At 41.0% G+C, this 19,072-nt stretch overlaps 1 protein-coding gene across 2 annotated transcripts in view; it reads right to left on the reverse strand.

The window, feature by feature from the left end:
- Positions 1-19,072, reverse strand: part of CDH17 (cadherin 17) — a 51,279-nt gene that overhangs the window by 13,484 nt on the left and 18,723 nt on the right. For both annotated transcript variants that reach the window (XM_050940801.1, XM_050940802.1), the window contains exons 5-12: positions 16,783-16,921; positions 13,153-13,311; positions 12,116-12,315; positions 10,657-10,788; positions 7,532-7,682; positions 4,159-4,374; positions 2,690-2,766; positions 888-1,079 (exon numbers count right to left, since the gene is read on the reverse strand). In XM_050940801.1, the coding sequence (XP_050796758.1) occupies positions 888-1,079; positions 2,690-2,766; positions 4,159-4,374; positions 7,532-7,682; positions 10,657-10,788; positions 12,116-12,315; positions 13,153-13,311; positions 16,783-16,921 (1,266 nt within the window). The remainder of the gene's footprint in view (positions 1-887; positions 1,080-2,689; positions 2,767-4,158; positions 4,375-7,531; positions 7,683-10,656; positions 10,789-12,115; positions 12,316-13,152; positions 13,312-16,782; positions 16,922-19,072) is intronic.

Raw genomic sequence — 19,072 nt, forward strand, 5'->3', positions numbered from 1 at the left:
AGTTTTCCGGTGACCTTATCATGATATTGAACAACATGTAATAATAGAGTGTTTGCGTGAAGAACAAAGATCTACAATACAACATATCATCATCATATCTTGTGCTATATTCTAACGAAACAAAAGAGTTGCAATAAGGGACACGCTACGTTCAATGTGACAACAAAACTCCACTGACATCAAAGCAAGTTCCAGGTAAGGAACAAGCAACCCTTGTGGGAATATTTTAATTTATACACTAGAATGAGTAATTTATTTCATTCTGGTGTTTTAGTAAAGATTAAAATATAATTTTGAGTCTGTATGGAGTTTGCCTCAATTGAAGAGACCTGGGTAACAGGAACAACATTTGGTGTAAGTGATTAAAGGCATTCACATTTTGAAGGGCAAAGAAAACGTCTCTTTGTGGGTAACTTGTCTGGAAATCAAAACCTTTTGCTGTGTAGTGCTCTACAAACTATTACCAGCTTTGTTACACTGTATGTGGCATAGGGCTGGGATACACTTAACAGTTAAAACACACTTTCTGCTATGCTACAGCCATTTTGTTAAGAGTTATAGATAGTCTTCTGTCTTCAGTTACCAATTTTTGTTATATGTTGGGCTTCCTCCTCATTTTTTTCACTTTTCTTAGGATGCAGGTAGTTTAATTATTGCTACTGTACTGGCCACTTCCTTCCAGTTCAATATTCAAAGCTTTAGCTCACCGCTTTACAATGGGGAGCCAATGATACACACATTTTAAGCTGTGTTTTCTGGAGATCCATAATTCATCAGCAAGCAGTTAAAAATAAGATTACTGGATGTTGTTCAAGAACAAAAAATAAGGTTTAAAGAAAAAATTAACTTGCACTGCTGTAATTTAGGAATTAAAGAGATCCACTTACCTTGCTAATCTTTACAAAACCCCTATTTGTTTGGGGGTCTGTCTCTATAATGAAGTTTTTATTTTGATCTCCCTCTTCAATTTGGTAAATGATTTGAGAGCTCCCAGTGAATGGTTCATCAGCATCTGTAGCTTGAATTTCTAATATTACTTCTCCTTCTGGAGTATCTTCAAGAATAGTACAATTACCATACTAAAGAGAAAAGATAATTGAAACATGAGACATCAGGAACCATTCAAGGAAATGGGCTTCAGTGCTACAACTTAGTGATGCACAATCATTAATGAGTTCAACCACACAAGGAAATAGAGAAATATTTTCTCTATTTACAGATGAGGCATAACGAGATTGAGGCTCAGATCCTCAAAGCTATTTCAATACCTAATGCCCATTGAAATCAATGAGAGTTAGGTGCCTAAATGTCTCTGAAGATCTGGCCCAAGGTCACACAGAAAAATTGTGGCAGAACCAGGAATTCCACCCAGTGTCCTGAGTCCCAGTCCACTTCCAAAAAGACCATCCATCCTGCTAGCTTAGGTAAACATCTGAATGATAAGCTCAAAAAACTGAGTTATGTCAATCAACTGGCTAGAGTGCCCCATTCAATTGGCAAGGATGGGTAGTGGTTTCTATACCAGCCTTAAGCAGGTACTTTCTATTCAGTTAACCATCAGGGATTTCACCCTCAATCATTCTTTAATTAAAAGTGCCTATTTGAAATTTCTACGCCCTTGTACAAACCTTACACAAAAGATACGTTGGACATATGTCAACAATAAACCTCCCGAACTGCCAACATGCTCCTTAAAGATTTTTTTCCTTAACACTTGAATTAATTTTCAAAAATAAGTAATATTTCTCATGCAAGCAATGGTTAGATTTTTTTTTAATTTATAAATGTTTGTATCTTTTAAATAGATCATAATTATAACTATGTATTTGTATGGTTCATATTGCTATTATTTGAGAAAAGGAATTGCAGAATATTATTTAATTGAAATCAAACATCTGTAAAATTAAGTCAAAGGTGTAATTGATGGCATAATCTGGCCTTTGACATGTTCCCTCCAACTATTTTATCTGCCTCAAATAGCTTGTTACAATTTTTTTTTCAATAGTTCTTTTACTAAAAACCTTACATCCTTGTAGTCTAGAAACTGAAGGGATGCTGCCAGGGTAAGATATATATATATTTACATAAAATTATTTCTGTATTACTAGAAACATTTCAGTTTTCTAAAACTGAGCAAACTTTCTAAATCTAATCCATTCTTCACCATTCATTGTCTTTGTCTTTTGTGCTTTCCCTTTGCTGAAAGAAAATAGACTGGTCAGTTTCACTTGTGATTACAGTTAATTTCACTTTCTGGTGCCTATGCACTAGCATTATTTTTGCAATGGTATTGGGGGAAATATTAAATCAAATAAAATTTTACATTAAGCCATTTTAATCCATTTCATTTCCACTCCCCTTTCCCCCTTTATAAAAGCTAAATTTCAGGCCTGAATTCCCAATATCGTCCCTTTAAATGAGCAGTATACATTTTAACTTATTTTCATACTTTAGAATGAATCACCAGATTTGTGTATGTAAATCTGTTTACCGTAGCTATTTAGATCTCATAGACAGGCCTTGCTGCAGAGGCATAATGTTATCACTACTGCTCACTAGCAGCCTTAACCAATGACCATTGTAGTTAATGGAAAGACTCCCACTGACTTCAGCAGGCATTGGATCTGGCCACAGCTTTAGTAAAAGTTTGTCTTGTAACATCAGAAACAATATTGTGAGGAATACTCACGTCTGATTTTTCAAAGATGGGAATCTGATCATTGATGTCAATGACATTTATTTTCACATCACACAATGTGGTGAACACTGTACAAAACAGAATAAAACATGTCACAAGCAACATTTCTGCAGAAAACCTGAGGGTTTTTTTTTCAAGTGTCCACAGTGCGATAGGCATTGTACAAGCATACAACATGGCAATACAACAACGTAGCAATCAAAGCAAAATCGTACTGCTGTCAGAAAGACTGGCCACAAGATATTGGGAGTCACAATTAGTTTATATCTTGACAAGGATTCCCTCAGTCTCTCCTTGCCTCTTCCGAGTTCTCTCAATATTTCCTCCATCCTTACTCTCATTCCTTTTTCCAAATTTACTTTTGCCCCATCCCTGATGAGGAGCAGGAAGATAATGAATCTTCTGTTTTCTTCATAACATGGAGATTACAAGGAGACTCTTCCCTCCCCCATCCAGAGATATCAGTCTTTTTCCCCCCTATGTGGGTCATTCTGGTCTTTGCTTATAGCTGGGCAAAAACTAGGTATAATTAACAGAATGCCAATCAGTGAACTCAGACAACAGCAGACCTCACAGCCTTGTTTTAAATCCAGGAATGTGCCACAAATGTGGGGGAGCCCTTAGTTGGTTTTATGAGTCCAAAAAGCTTGCTCTGGTTGACTGTAAATTGTTCAGACGTAGTCAGATCCCAGTATTTTCATCATGTACGTCATAAACCAGGAGTCAGTGAATATCCTAAACAAAATAGTTTAGATATAATTCTAAATGAGCTTCCAAAGCCAGCAACCAAGCCTTTTGAAGTTCTCCTATCATTTGTTTAAACCATGCTGTTTCAATAATGTAAGAGAAACGTAATCCTGCTTACTCTATGTGCTTCTATCTCCTATGGAGGTCAATGTAAATTTTGTAAATTTTGCTTGGCTAAGAACTTCAGGATGAAGCTCTTAATCTTTAATGGGAAAATGTACGTACTTTCTATTCAGTTAACCATTAGGGATTTCTGAGCTTTTGGATAATGAGTCTTGCAAAACCTTTTTGAAGATGAACTTTTGTTCTGAATATTTATATAAACCATCTGGACTCTCTGGCCAGCTGCATTGAACTCACTGAAGTTTCTTCAGTGAGACATTATTGCTTTCCAATAAAACCAGTGGAAACATCACAAATCATGCAATCCCTTCAGAGATTCCCATGCAATAGAAAACCTCTTTCTGGAGAATTCTAGTGAACCCTCTGCCCTAGTGCTTGCTGAATTTAATTATCACATTATGAGTCATTTCTCTGTGCATCTTTAAAACAATTAGGTAAAATTCAGTAAGAAGAGCGGCCCTCAATACTGCTGCTGCCTGTAATGCCCTGTCTGGGAATCGCTTAACATGAACATCGTGGATACTGAACACTGAAACAGGAAGGCTGATGAATGAAATTATTTCAGTGTGTGATAGGCTGTTTGTACTGACCTTTATCTGTCACCTCCACCATTACAGAATAAGTCGAAGCTACTTGCTTGTTTAATGAAGAGCTAGATAACTGGAAAGTCCCAGCTTCTTGCTGGATAATAAAGAGGCTATCTAATGGGATTTTGGGGTTCTGGTCCACAATACGGAACTGCAGGCGAGAATTAAGAGTGTTTTTTTTATCCATATCTGTAGCATGCAGAGTTCCAATATTGCTCCCTAGGGTCAAGGAAAGAATGAAGTCAGTTAGATAACACATCTGTCAATATATTCTACTTTCCCATTGAATCAAATACTATGGACAATGCTGCTAGTAGGAATATAACAGATACCATAAAAATGCCAGTTGCCTGGAAAATACTGTTTGCAGTGTTGTTGTAGCCATGTAGCCAGGATATTACAGAGATAAGGTGAGCGAGTATGGCGGGCTTCACTCACCACAAGGGGCCCCTCCTTGTGGTGCCTCCTTGTGGATTAGCTCCACTCAGGTCTGATGCCCCCTTCCTTGCACCATGGCCCCTCTCTCTCTGGGCTCAGGGTACTATTTCTTTTTGAATCAGCCCCTCCAGCAAAGTCAATACACTCCTCCTCTTCTGAGGTAGCAGTCTCTCCAGACCAGCTGGTAGAGTTGGCATCTCCACCAGTCCTGTGTCACTTCCCAGTGGCTGGTACGAGAACCCAGGCCTGCCCTGTACACTGGGTTCCATCCCAGGGACCCTACAACAAACAGCCCATATCTGCATAGGCCTACCCCTTGCTGCTGTTTCCCTGGGCTTCTTCTTAGTTAGCCCTCACAGGCTTCCTTTCCCCACAACTTCTCTGGAATTTACCCTTCGGTTAGGGCTAGAAACCCAGGGCTTATTGTTCCTCTGGGGTTTTCACCTCTCTTCCTTTCCGCTCCCGGGGATTGACTGCAGGCCCTCTCCCTGCAGCCTCCTTCTGATGCAAACTTTCTGTCTTTATAATCCAGCCTATTTCAGCCCAGCTGGGTTTCTTGTTCAGTTAGGCCTGGCTGTCCCTCCAGGTGCAGCCAGGTACCCTGGCTCCTCAGGTCCATGTTAAACCTTTCCAGGCGTGTGTGGGGTTGGAACCCCATCACAGTGAGGTAATAGCTTTTATTGGACCAATATCTGTTGGTGAAAGAGACAAGCTTTCAAGCTACTCTGAGCTCCTCTCCAGATCTTGAAAAGGTACTCAGAGTGTCAGAGGTAAATACAAGGTGGACAGATTGTTCCATAACCCTGCAATAACAACAGATGCAAAACCTGCAGACACATCTCCACTGCTACAGTGATCTGTGTCCCCCACAACACACATTTTAAGGTGCATGAGTCCCACACGTACCTATCACAGCATATGATGTACCTCATATAGTGGACTAAATACCCCAATTACAACTATGTGGGTAAAACCAGACACTTGCTACATTCTCAGATGAATTCACACAGAAAAATGATAAGAGACAAAAATACCATATCACCCACGGGCAAACACTTTTCACAAAACAATCACTCATCTGACCTCTGAGTCCTCATCCTCAAAGGAAACCTGCACAACACTTTCAAAAGATGAAGCTGGGAACTTAAATTCATAACTCTGCTAGACACTAAAAATCATGGTCTTAATAAAAATATTGGATTTATAGTTTGTTACAATGATCTGTAATCCACAAACCCTCCTTTTTTGTCCTATGACTGCAGACGTGATGAGTGGCCACTTCACCTTGAATGGTCTCTTACAATGCGTATTAACCATTTATGCTAAACAATCTGCTCCACCTTGCATTGAGCTGTGACACTCTAAGTACCTTCCCCAGACCTGAAGAAGAGCTCTATCTAGTTCAAAAGCCTGTGTCCTTTACCAACAGAAGTTGGTTCAATAAAAGATATTACCTGACCCACCTTTTCTCTGGAAAATACCATAAAGAAATACAGTAGCTTTATATTAAAGCTATGCATCAACATAGCTCAATCAGCAGTTATGGGGTTGATGTAGGAATTACTGGGTGCAATTCTATGGCTTGTGTTGTGCAAGAGGTTAGAATAGATTATCATAATGAGGTGTTCTGGCCTTAAAATCTCTGAACAAGTAAAGTAGAGTCTCAGGGTATGGCTACACTTGCAGCTATACAGCGCTGGGAGTTAAACCTGTTTTCGTACTGCTGAGTAGGGAAAGCGCTGCAGTCTGTCCACACTGAAGCTACCAGCGCACTGTCGTGTCCACATTTGCAACATCTGCAGAGGCATTGGGAGCAGTGCATTATGGGCAGCTATCCAAGCATTCAAGTGGCTGCAACATACTTTTCAAAAGAGAGGGGTGGGGTGGAGTGTGACAGGGAGCATGGGGGGGAGAGAGAGTGGATTTTTTGAGCCGACACTGTCAGCTCCCTGCCTTGCTAGTTCCGACCCCTTCCCCCACCCTTCTCTCATTCACTAAATGCCAATAGCCCTCTTTTTTTTTTTCGTCACAGACCAGATAAGCAGCTGCTCCCAAACGGACACACACCCCCTGCCCACCGTGCTGCTTCTCTCCTCAAGCCCCTTCCTTCCCCAAGCAAACACTAGCTGTGAGCATTGCAAAGGAAGCTCATTCACAGCAAACAGGAGCTGTGTTTGTTTTTTTAGATAAGCAGCTCCGGAAGCCCCGAGTTCACAACAAAACAAACAGAGGCATCACAACAAAACAAAGAGTGTTATCTTTACTTAAAAGCATTATGGGAAGCTTTCGGAGGTCAGTTACAGCATAGTAAGATTAATCGCTGTTTACACTGACACCCCAGCACTGCAGCAGCAGCTCTGTTCTCTTTATTCCTCTCATCGAGGTGGAGTACAAGCAGCGCTGTAGCCAGGGAGATACAGCGCTGTATGTGCCTTGCCAGTGTGGACTGGGAGTGAGTTACAGCGCTGTAAAGCCACCACCAGCACTGCAACTCTCAAGCGTAGCCAAGGCCTTAGGGACAGATTTCACTAACGTTGATGTAAATCAGAAGTAACTCCATTGAAATTAATGGAATTACACCAAAGTAGCATCCATATAAGGGACAGGAGAATCAAAGCACTTATCCAGTGAGAGTAATCTTTTTAATCTTAAAAAAGGAAAGCAAATTCTATTGTACATTTTAGCATTGTGATTGTAGGAGAGCACAATATTGTATTTTAAATGATTTGATTTTGCAACTCTCACTTACCATGACTAGCTTAGTTGCACAAACAATCCAACTGTAGTCAGTGGGACAATTTGCATGAATAAGCGCTATTCAAAGTGAATTAATGTGACAGAATTGGGCCCCGAAATTGTTAATTCTAGTTTCATCAATGGAAACAATGTTCAGACAGTGAGAAAGATTTATATAATAGTTATCTTCATGATGTCTTACCTAATCCTTCATTCTCCTGAACTTCAAATATAGTCAAAGCATTCTGGCACACAGGAGGATTATCATTAATGTCTTCAACCTGAACCAAGATTAACAAAGGCCGGCCCAGTTCCTCTCCTTCATTATCTTTTGCAGTTGCAAAGAATGAGTACTACAATGATAATATTGCAATTAGGAATAATAAACGCAAGAACTATAATAGCTTCCATTTAAAGGGATCACAGTGAAAACCTTGCTACCAAATGAAAGCTCTTTCTGTATGTCTTAATAACATTTCCATCTATTTTAATACTAATTACTTATAGGCTCTTATATGGTACCTATTACCATGTTATCTGAATGCCTCACAATTCAATGCATTTATTCTCCCAACACCCAGGAGAGGCAGGAAAACATTGTTTTCTCCATTTCACCGATGAGTAACTCAGATACAGATAGGTGAAGTGCACAAGACATCGGTGCGAGAGCTGAAACATAATCTATGGGTGACATCCTACTATCAGTGAAGTCAATGGCAAAACTCCCATTGATTTCAATGGGTTGGGATTTCACCCTATATCTCCATCTAGTCCCAGGCCAGTGTCATTTACAACCACAAAGCTATCTTTCTTCTCTGTGGCCACAATTTAGTAAGGAATTTAAGAATGTGCCTAACTTTAAGCATATGATTAGTTGCATAGAGGTGTTTAAAGTTAGGGACCTTATGTTCCTTGCAGAATTAGGGCCTACAACTGTATTCTCTCCTGGAAATACTTATTCTACCTTCAGAAGTAGGCAAAATATTATGGTTTTATTCATTACATTTCTTTTTCATGCCCCCCTTGATGATGCATTGCTGTGAGGTCAGCAAATTCCCAGGCAAATGCTGACTGTACAGTTAGAGAAAACAAACTGAGAAATGCTATGGAAGGTACCATTTTTTAAATTAAACACGAAACACAAAATGGTGAGGGAGATCAAATCCCTTTAGATATGCTGACTGGTCACTATGTAGTATTTTAGCAATTCTTTCAAAATCACAAGAAGGGAGATTTATAGCCTGAAAGCTTATAAATTATAAAATGTATTTATTGGCCCATAAAAAGCATAGCATTATTTTCCTTGTCCAGCAATTTTTTTTCATAAAGAGAATATGTTTAATACCAAAATAGACTCACTTTAATTCCATGATGAACCTAATGTCAGCATCGTGGACTATTCCTGGGGCTAAGTTAAAATGCAGCTCTTCAATTTTGTGTTTATTCAAGATGACAGGCTAGATCCTGTCATCTTGGGTATGTCTACACTGCCATTAAAAACCAGTGGCTGGCCTGTGCCAGGGTATGTTTACACTGCCATTAAAAAGCCATGGCTGACCTGTACCAGCTGACTTGGGCTCACGAGGCTCAGGCTAAGGGGCTGTTTAATTGCAGCGTAGACGCTCGGGCTGGAGCCTGGGTTCAAGGACCCGTGAGGTGGGAGGGTCCAAGATCTCAGGCTGCAGCCCAAGTCCAAACATCTACACTGCAATTAAACATCCCTTAGCCCGAGTCAACAGGCACGGGCCAGCCATGGGTTTTTAACTGCAGTGTAGACATGCCCTCAGTTCCAGTCACAGGCGCAGGGCTCGCTCCAGGCACCAGCCCAGCAAGCAGGTGCTTGGGGCAGCCAACGGAGAGGGGCGGCACTTCCGAGTCTTCGGCGGCAACTTGGCAGCAGGTCCCTCACTGCCTTTCAGAGTGAAGGACCAGCCACCGAATTGCCACCGGAGAATGAAGTGGCGGCGGTAGAGCTGATCGCAATTGCGGCTTTTTTTTCCCCTCCTTTTGCTGCTTGGGGTGGCAAAAACCCTGGAGCCGGCCCTGCACAGGCACCAACTTTCAGCTTTCCCCGCTCCACTCTGAGGCATCAGCCCCAATCGGCTCCTTCCCCTAAAGCCCCACTCTCACTCCACCTCTTCCAGTCCCAGCTCCTCCCCCTCCCTTCCAGCATCTCCCACCCGCCACTGAACAACTGATTGGTGGTGAGTAGGAGTGCTGCAAGGGAGGGGACGGAGCTGATCAGCAGGGCCCATCACACAGCTAATTGGCAGGTGACCTGTGGGAACTCTATTTTTTTCCAGGAGTGTTCCAGCACCGGAGTCAGGGCCTATGGTTCCAGTCCACCGATACAAAACAGTCATAGGGCTGGTGGATACAGCTCTCTCATGATTCCCCAGCATGGGGGAAACCCCAGGTGGTGTCAGGCCAGCATGGCAGCTCCTGTGCCCAACCCCCTTTCCCACTCTCCTCTCTAGTGAAGGACCTATGGGCCGAGACAAGGGAGCTTAGCCAAAGGGCTGCTGCACTCTAGTGAACCCCAACTGTTAGACACACCTCTTAAAGCCACTGACAACTGACACAACTTGGAGCAGCCCTGAGATTACAGTTGCTGTTCAAATTTAAAGTGTTCTTTGTATGAACACTTGCTTTTATTAGTGAAGCACACGCATGTGTGCGCTGTTAAATCTTAGCCCTAGCTGATGTAGGCTACACAGACTACACATGACTAATTTTTTTTCCTCTTTGTGGAAAGAATGTGTAGGAATGTACCTGAAGAGAGAGAGAGAGAGAGTCTGATAACATCTGTTGTTGGGTAAACTCTTCATTATCTTTACAGGAAATTCATTTCTTTTGTTTTGCCTATTTTGCCTATTTCCCCACCCCACCTCTTGGAGAAGAAAGGCAGGAAGACTTGAGAAAGCTAAGAATTCCACCCACCTGCAAAGCCACAGTCCACCACTCGATCAGGTACTATAACACTGTCTCTGTACACAGCACATGTTCTGTGCAATTCAGAGTAGGCTATGAAAACTGCAATAACTACAGAACTCGTGCTGCTTTAGAAAGAAATATTATAAAGTTCTGAATTAATGGCTGTTGGGTGGAATGTAGTGTAGTGTGATGGACATGCCTGCTGGTAAATTGCCTGAGAGTCCATGTCTATCAAGTCACTCAAATTCATCCAGAAACCACATCAAATTACACATATCTATCCTCTTTCTCCTCCCTCTCCCACCACTAACTCTCCTACATTTACACGCCCAGCCACTATTGAGTCTAAGACTTTGGGCTACTGCATCAGTCAGGTTTCTCATGATTACTTACCAATTCCTTTTCTTCCCTATCCAAGGGTTCAGTCACATAAATCGTCCCGTTCTGATCAATTGTAAATGGGAACCTGGGCAGCCACTCCCCTTGCAGAAGGTCATATTTTGCATCTGGCTCATTCCACTGCACCTAAAATCCCCAGAATGAGTTAAAACAAAGGATTAGAAGTGTGGACTGAGATGTAACTGTTTGAAGCACTGGGAATGAAAAGGAAAAGATGGATTTTCTGGTTTGCACATTATTTTATTTTAGGTCATAAACCTAACCATTTGGCAGGCCTTGGAACTGGGACTCTGAGGCCCAGATGATGGTCCCAGCTCTGCCACTGGTCTGCTGAATGACCTTGGACAAGTCACTCTCTTTGCCTCAGTTTCCTTATCTGTAAAATGTGTATAATAACACTTACCTCCTTTTAAAAGCACTTTGAGATCTACAAATGAAAAGTGCTGTGTAAGAACAAGGTATATTATTACAGTATTGTAATGGCATCATGCTAATTTACAGCATCTTTTTGTACCGGCCAACTTCTGTGCTTTTCCTCTTGAGCTTTAGTCACCTAAGCAGTTTGGGATCACAGATGGAAGTGTAGAGTGGCAAGTCAAATCTTAGCAGAGGAGGAGATGATACACATAAAATTGTCTGACTGGTCTAGCACATAGTCTGACCTTCCAGGGACTTTAGGGGCTGAACCACTACTGTTTCCTCATGGATGGGATGAGGTGGGTGAACATAACCAACGCTGCAACTGAAGAAGTTGGAGGACATTCCATAAGGGGAACTTGAGAGAGTTTTCCTCCCTGCTGGGCACCCTCCCATGAGTTTGTCTACGAGAGAGGCAATCAAGCCCTACATTTGCTATTCCGGTGCTAGTACCTAGCACTACCCATATTTTTCCCAACTGTTGTATTCCCCATCTGTAAAAATCCTCCCTGCATTCTTTAAAAGACTAATTCTCTGTTATATCAATGAGCTTTTGCTTTTGTAATTCATATTGTGCCAAACAGCATTGGAATGAGTATTCTTTCTGTTCCTTTGAGTTTTCTATACATCAGCAGAATTCCTTATGCATTGCCTGCAGTTCATAGAATATACCAAGACTAGAACTTTCTGTAAGCTTGAGTGGGAAAATCCTTGTGTCACTGTAACATTAATATTGCTCTGGCCTGTACCTTAATCCTCTCCCTAGCATCCATTTCGTAATAAGGATATTATAGGGAAATCGACACTAATACCCTCTTCCAGTTTATGTAAAATATGCCCAAGGGGCCAAATCTTGAAATCCATATTCCATTTTTACTCAATCCTTCCTCAGCCCAAACTCCCATGGACTGCAATATCCAACACGGAAGATGTACCAAAGTCTTGATAACTGGAAGAAGATCCTGCAGCTGGCAGGGAATATTTAAGGCTTGTAAATGCATTGACATTAGTCATTTCTGTGATTTCTAGATCCTACCTGCGTGATAGAGATGGGATGAGGCTCAGTAGAGTTTTCTTTGATAGATACTTTCGGAGGTGCCTTCCAAATGTTCTCCTTCACAGTTATTTCCACATCAATGTTACTGGTTAAAGCGTTCTCTGACATTCCTGCCAAATCCTTCACTGTGACAACGAGGATGAACGTAGCCTGCTTTTGGGGATTTAATAAACGAGAACCTAGAAAACAAAATAAAGAGACATGTGAGAAACTTAACAAAAGCTCTGTTACTGGTACATTGTTCAGCTGCAGAGAAATCCCAGCCTCTGCTTTGCATGTGTCCATTGCAGTATCTTGCTTTTACAACTGTTAGTCTAGGCTTCTCTTCATGAATTTAAAGATGATCCTCTGTGTTGGGAGTTGAATAAGACTCTTAGCCTGCTACATTGCTTCAATTTCCTGAAAACGTTGAGAACTACTATTTTGAGAGAGACACTCTCAGAAAAAAAATTAAAAATCAAATGCAGAGTTGCAGAGTTGGAAATACACTAGTACTGGTTCCAGCATATTTAGATTGTAATCTCATTAAGGCATGGACCGTCTCATTGTTCTGTGTTTGTATAGCACCAAGCACAATGGGGTTCCAGACACTACCAAAATAAAAAACAATTAATAATAGTAATAACAGCAAATGAGACTATAGTTCCATAAATAGCTCCCATTGACTTCAGTTGGAGTCACAAATACCTCTCAGTATCAGAGCAGACCCTTAATAAATATGTCCCATAGGCTAACTTTATTCTGGGGAATGATTGGAAAGGAGCTTTCTTCTTTTATCTTGATTCAAGTCCCTCCTAGACCCACTGTTTCCACAAGGATCACAAGAAGAGGCTTAGATAAATAGTTAAGGAAAACTCTTCCTAAATTATCTCTCATCTGGGTTTCCCTGTGCTCTCCGTTTTTAGTCTATAGACTCTTCAAATCAGGAAATAACAGTTGTTATTATTTTGCATCACATACCCATGGTCAGTGCTTAACATACAAACAATAACAATACTCACGATAATTTTACATACCAAGCTCACTTGTTGAGATTGCTCCAGTTACGTTATCAATCTGAAAAAGCATCGACTTAAAAGGGTTGGGAAAATGGTGGAGAATGTTGTAACTCAGCTTCGCATTGGGAGTTGTAGGATCATCACGGTCAGTGGCATGGACACGCAGAAAGGGTTTACCTATTTGGATGTAGAAGAAAGGCCAGTAAGAGAATGGAGAAAGGGCCTTGATTATCTAATCCAGGGAAGTTGCAGCTCAGGTATGGGGGAGAGGAGGAGACCCACAGGGATGTGCTTGACAGCTCCTTGATTCAGGACCTCGCATCCCCTGTACAAGTTAGGATTGCACAGAGCAGCCTTAATTTACATCATTGGCATAAGTAAGGTCCCTCTGGGAACCCTGCCCCCTCTGACACGCCCCTGACATGCTGCCACTTTCCCCTTACACGAGGTGGGGACTAGCTGATGTAGGGTGTGGCAGTACCATCTCAGCCAGCTATCCCCCTCCACAGAGTTCCTTGGGAAGCGGGGATTCTCTGACAGTTCTATTTGGTTAGTTTAGGACCACATCATGGTGCTTCTGCAAATAATCCATCACAGAGTGTATAGAGAACATGCAACACTGTTACTGCATTTAGAATTGTTACCATTAAAGAGGCTGCTCTACACTAGAGCTGGTCGCAAGTTGGGATTTTGGTTTCATGGGAAATGTTGACATAGCAAAATTTGGTTTTGTTCCAGAACAAAAAGAAATACTTTTCAAATTTCCTGAAAAATGGCAATTAAAAAAAATAATTTGGGAAAATGTAATTTGGGAAAAATTTCACATCACAATGAAATGTCTTTTGAAATGTATTTTTTCCATTTCTACATTTTTATTATTTGTACATTATTTAATGACATCAGTGGTAATAGAGCATAGTATGACATACCATGACATACCTAATCGTGTCCTAATATAACATGACATGTCTTTTTTGTTTAATTAAGGGAAGATGCTATTTAGTACAGATTGAAACATTTTAGTTTATTTTTGATCAAAGTGTCTCCTACTTGTAACAAAACATAACATACTAGGCCAGACCAATAGTCCATTTAGCTCAGCATCCTGTCTTCTGACAGTGGCCAGTGCCAGGTGCTTCACAGGGAATGAATAGAGCAGGGCAATTGTTGAGTGATCCATCCCTTGTCATCCAGTCCCAGCTCCTGTCAGTCAGAGGTTTAGGGACACCCAGATCATGAGGTTGTGTCCCTAACCATTTTGGCTAATAGCCATTGATGGACCTATCCTTCATGACGTCCTCTGATTCTTTTTTGAACCCACTTATACTTTGGCCTTCACAACATTCCCTAGCAACAAATTCCACAGGTTGACTGTGTGCTGTGTAAAGATGTACTTTTTTGTTTGTTTTAACCTGCTGCCTATTAATTTAATTGGGTGACCTGTGCTTCTTGCAGTATGTTAAAGAGTAAATAAGACTTCTTTATTTACTTTCTCCACACCATCCATGATTTGATAGACCTCTAGCATATCCCCCCTTAGTTGTCTCTTTTCTAAGATGAACGGTCCCAGTCTTTTTAATTTCTTCTCATATTGAAGCTGTTCCATTCCCTTTATCATTTTTGTTGCCTTTCTCTGTACGTTTTTCAATTCTAATATATCGTCTTTGAGATGTGGTGAATAGAACTGCATGCAATATTCAAGATGTGGGTGCACCATTAATTTATATAGTGGCATTATGATATTTTCTGTTTTATTATCTATCCCTTTCCTAATGGTTATTGACATTCTGTTCACTTTTTGGACTGCCACTGCACACTGAGCAGATGTTTTCAGAGAACTATCCATGATGACTCCAAGATCTCTTTCTTGAAGCTAATTTAGTCCCCATCATTTTATACATATAGTTGGGATTATGATTTCCAATGTGCATTAGTTTGCATTTATCAACATTGATTTTCACCTGTATTTTGTTGCCAAGTCACCCAGTTGTGTGATAACTCTTTGTAATGCGTCGCAGTCCATTTTAGACTTAACTGTGTTGAGTAATTTTGTATCATCTGCAAACTTTGTCACCTCATTGTTTACCTCTGTTTACAAAACAATTTGACACTTTTCACTACAATACAAACAACAGACACTTTTGATTTCTTCAGTCTGTGTTATGTAGCAGTTGCCATAATTTTTAAAAAATAAAATATTTGACTATTATATTGTCAAAATATGACATGAAAATATATGATGTCATATTATGCACTATTACCACTGACGTTCATTACATAATGTAAAAATAATTTTAAAATGAAAAACATAACATAGAGTTGAAAATGAAAATTTCTTTTTGAAACTACATTTTTAAATTTTTCCAAAACAAAATTTTTTTCAAATGAAAACATTTTGCTTTGGGGAACATTTTTCTTGCAGGAAATTTCATTGAATTTGATGTGATTTTATGTATATTTTCAGTTAAAATGGCATTTTCTGATGGAAAAATGGCTGAACAAAAATGTTCAGATATGCTGTATAATAGACCTTTTTGGTGAAAAGCATAATGTGGAACATTAAAAGATAGTGGAGAGTACATTGAAGAATGGAACTGTGAACAAACTTTTAAACTTTAATTGTTGATCCAGTCAACATATAAAAAACCCTATCACCTGCATGAACTGCAAATATACTCAAGAACTATTGCATTTCTTTCTTGCGTGCTCAAGCCATAAAGTCCTATACTTTACTAAAAGCTCCTTTTTTGCTTCATGATCTGAGGGCATGTCTACACTTACCTCTGGAGCAATCAATCCAACAGGGATTGATTTATCGTGTCTAGTGAAGACGAGATAAATCGACCGCCGAGTGCTCTCCCGTCAACTCCAGTACTTCACCGGAGCGAGAAAGGTAGGTGGAGTGGATGGGGGAGTGTCAGCAGTCAGTCTACCTCAGTGAAGAGACTGCGGGAAGTAGATCTAAGTGCATCGACTTCAGTTACTTTATTCACATAGCTGATGTTGCGTAACTTAGATCGATCCCCCCAGGCCATAGTATTAATAGCTGGCTATGTCTCTTTTTTCATTCTCTTGGCTCTTATTACTGTTTTCCATACCTTTATGACTTCTAAATTGGTTTACTGCAATCGACAATACAAAACTACTTGGAAACTACTGATGATGCAGCCCACTTTCTGGGCAGTGTTTTGCCACACGAAATATAAAGCACTAATTATCTAACAACAGTAGTGGCATCTTTTTTTCCCCCTCTAGGGTGATCTATAAAGACCTAAATAATTTAGGTCCCTTGTAACACCTACTTTCGGTGTGATCTTGGGCATGTTTTTTAACTTCTTTCAGCTTCAGCTTCCATCTGCAGTGCACAATGGGGATAGTGATATTTACGTACTAAATAATGTTTGTAATATGGTAAGTTCTGTGAAACATTTCAGCTGTGATAGACACACACCACTCTATTAGCCTATGTGCTATTTGTATTATATTGTACCCAGTCATGCCTTTAGTTTGTAACATCCTTTTTGACAAAGTGTTATTCTTTGTTTAGCATTTTCAGTCTACTATATTGCACATCTTTATTAAATTGCATAATATACATTTTAAATAGCAAAAATAATAATATTAATTATTAATGATAATGGCCTTTACCTGGATGGGAATTCTGCCATACTGCTCCATAGTATTTTGACTTCTCAAACTTTGGTGGGTTGTCATTAATATCCTGAACATTGATAGTAATAGAGTAGGGACCTTTCACTTTCTCTCCCATTACATTCAGAGCCTCCACCTAATATTGAAAAGCAAAAGAAATGGCCAGGAAAGATTTTCACTTAAGTGAGTTGGAAAAGTGTATCCAGCATGTTGAAGCTGAAGAGTAAAAATGGTCTGAACCTGATCATTTTCATGTGAAGATGAGCCTACATAACAGTCATGACAGCAACTGCTGAGACACATTCAATAAATCTTGGTACCACCTCATTTCAAAGTGAGGTTTCACTGGACTGGAACATCATTAGCATACACCCTTATTATAGTTGTTTTATTTGAAGCTTCCTTAGTAGTGACACTGTTCAGATGATTTTCATTGCACAGTATACCAACATTATAAAGTAGTCCCTGATGTTAGTGACCTGTTTCAGTAGCAGTCTGATCTCCATAGTGGAGACCAGGTAGGTCTTAGGTCTGGAAGGTGCTAGACCAGGGCAGAGTGCTCAGCACCTTTCAGGAGCGACCCCTTAATGCTTTCCCTCTTTATGTAGAAATTGATGTTTTCCATACCACAATGACAAAAGCATGAGTATGTGTCTGCTTGAGTTTGCTATTCTACAAGTGGCCAGAAAAAGTAAACTGAGCCACAGGGTCAGCCTAAGGAATTAGCCAATTAGCCACAGAAGAGTGTGTTGTAGTGGAGCTGTCCAGGAATTTTCCTTTGCATATACATTTTTGAGATTTTGGCATTTGGGGGGCAGTTAGGAGGGAAGAGGTTCATTCTGAAAAAATCTCAAAAACAAATTGTGTAAAAGAGACTGGAAAAATTCCACTGTGGTAGAACCAAAGCAGAATGTTTTGGCTTGTCAGCTGCCTGCCTGGTTTTTAAAAAAGCAAACTGAAAAAAAAAATTCCCTCATATGGCATCAGTCTGACACCCACACTGGTCATTGACTAAATTGGAAACTTACGTCCCCAGCACAGACCTTTGCCACTTGAGCTAACAGAGTAATTAATAGCAACGTAGGTTGTCATTCTCTCCATGAGCCCGCACTGGAAAGGGATGAGACAACACTTTGCCAGAGGGTTTCACAAATATTTGTTTATAGCAGAGGAATGGTGAGACTCAGGAACTTTTGGTTCCATTCCAGACTCTGGAAGGGAGTGTGCTCTTGTGGACACAGACTCTCTTCTGCCTGTGTTCCCCAAGCTTCACCCTTTCTGCCCCATACCCTCCAACCTGTACCTATCCCAGTCTTGTATCTTCTCCAGCCCTGTCTCTTTGTCCAAGTCCCATTCTCCCTGCCTACCCAGTCCCAGTTTCCACTCTTCAGACTTCTCGTCCCAGTCCAAGTTTCCTTGCCTGTCCATTCCTAATCTTCCCCCTCCATGATCCATGTGTTTCAGTCTCCCCTATCTACTTTCAATATCTCCCTCTCCCTACTCACAGTTTCCTTCCTCAGCCAGTCCCATTTCCTCTCTCCCAGTTCCTCATCTGATCTGTCTCTCCCCACATACTCTTTCCCAGTCCCAGTGTCCCTCCCCAGGGTCCTCGTCCAATCTCAGTCTTCTCCACATTCTCTCCCTGGCCCCGAGACCCAGACTCTTTTGCTCAGACAGTCCCAGCTCTCCCCTTGCACCCAGCTCCTTGTGAGGTCTGTCTCCCATTGCCCCACTTTTCCCCCCATAGTTGTTCCTAGTCCCAGTCTCCTTGCCCAACCAGTCACAGCCTCCCCTTCCAACTTTTCTAGCCTCCCCACCAAGCTCGTAGTCCCAGTCTCTTTGCCCAACCAGTGCCAGTCTTCTCCTAATTCCCTGTCCCAGTTTCTCTCCCAACCTCCACTCCCAGTCTTATCAGACTCCTTGGCCCAATCTACTCCATTCACCCCTCCCCCACAATCCAGCTCCTCTCCCCTTTGTATTCAAATGAGACAGCTTCCTCATCCATGCTGCCTGGACTCCAGGGGCTCAATGAGAGGACAAGAAAAACAGGCTCCCTGCTCAGAGTTCTGGTGCCTGGCCCCACCCTGCCCTAGAGCAGTAATTACAGGGAAAGTCTGGTTGAACATGGATGGAATCTTCAGCAATTTTAGCTGCTAAAATGGCAGATGTCTCTACTGAGCATGTGTAAACTGTAACTTTTCAAAGGCTTTTAACTTGTTCAAATTTGGGCAGATTTTCCCAAGGATGACCTAGGGCAAATCTTTGACACAAAAGCTTTCCCCTTGAT

This window comes from Gopherus flavomarginatus, chromosome 2 (genome assembly GCF_025201925.1).
Source record: "Gopherus flavomarginatus isolate rGopFla2 chromosome 2, rGopFla2.mat.asm, whole genome shotgun sequence".
Taxonomy (NCBI): domain Eukaryota; kingdom Metazoa; phylum Chordata; order Testudines; family Testudinidae; genus Gopherus; species Gopherus flavomarginatus.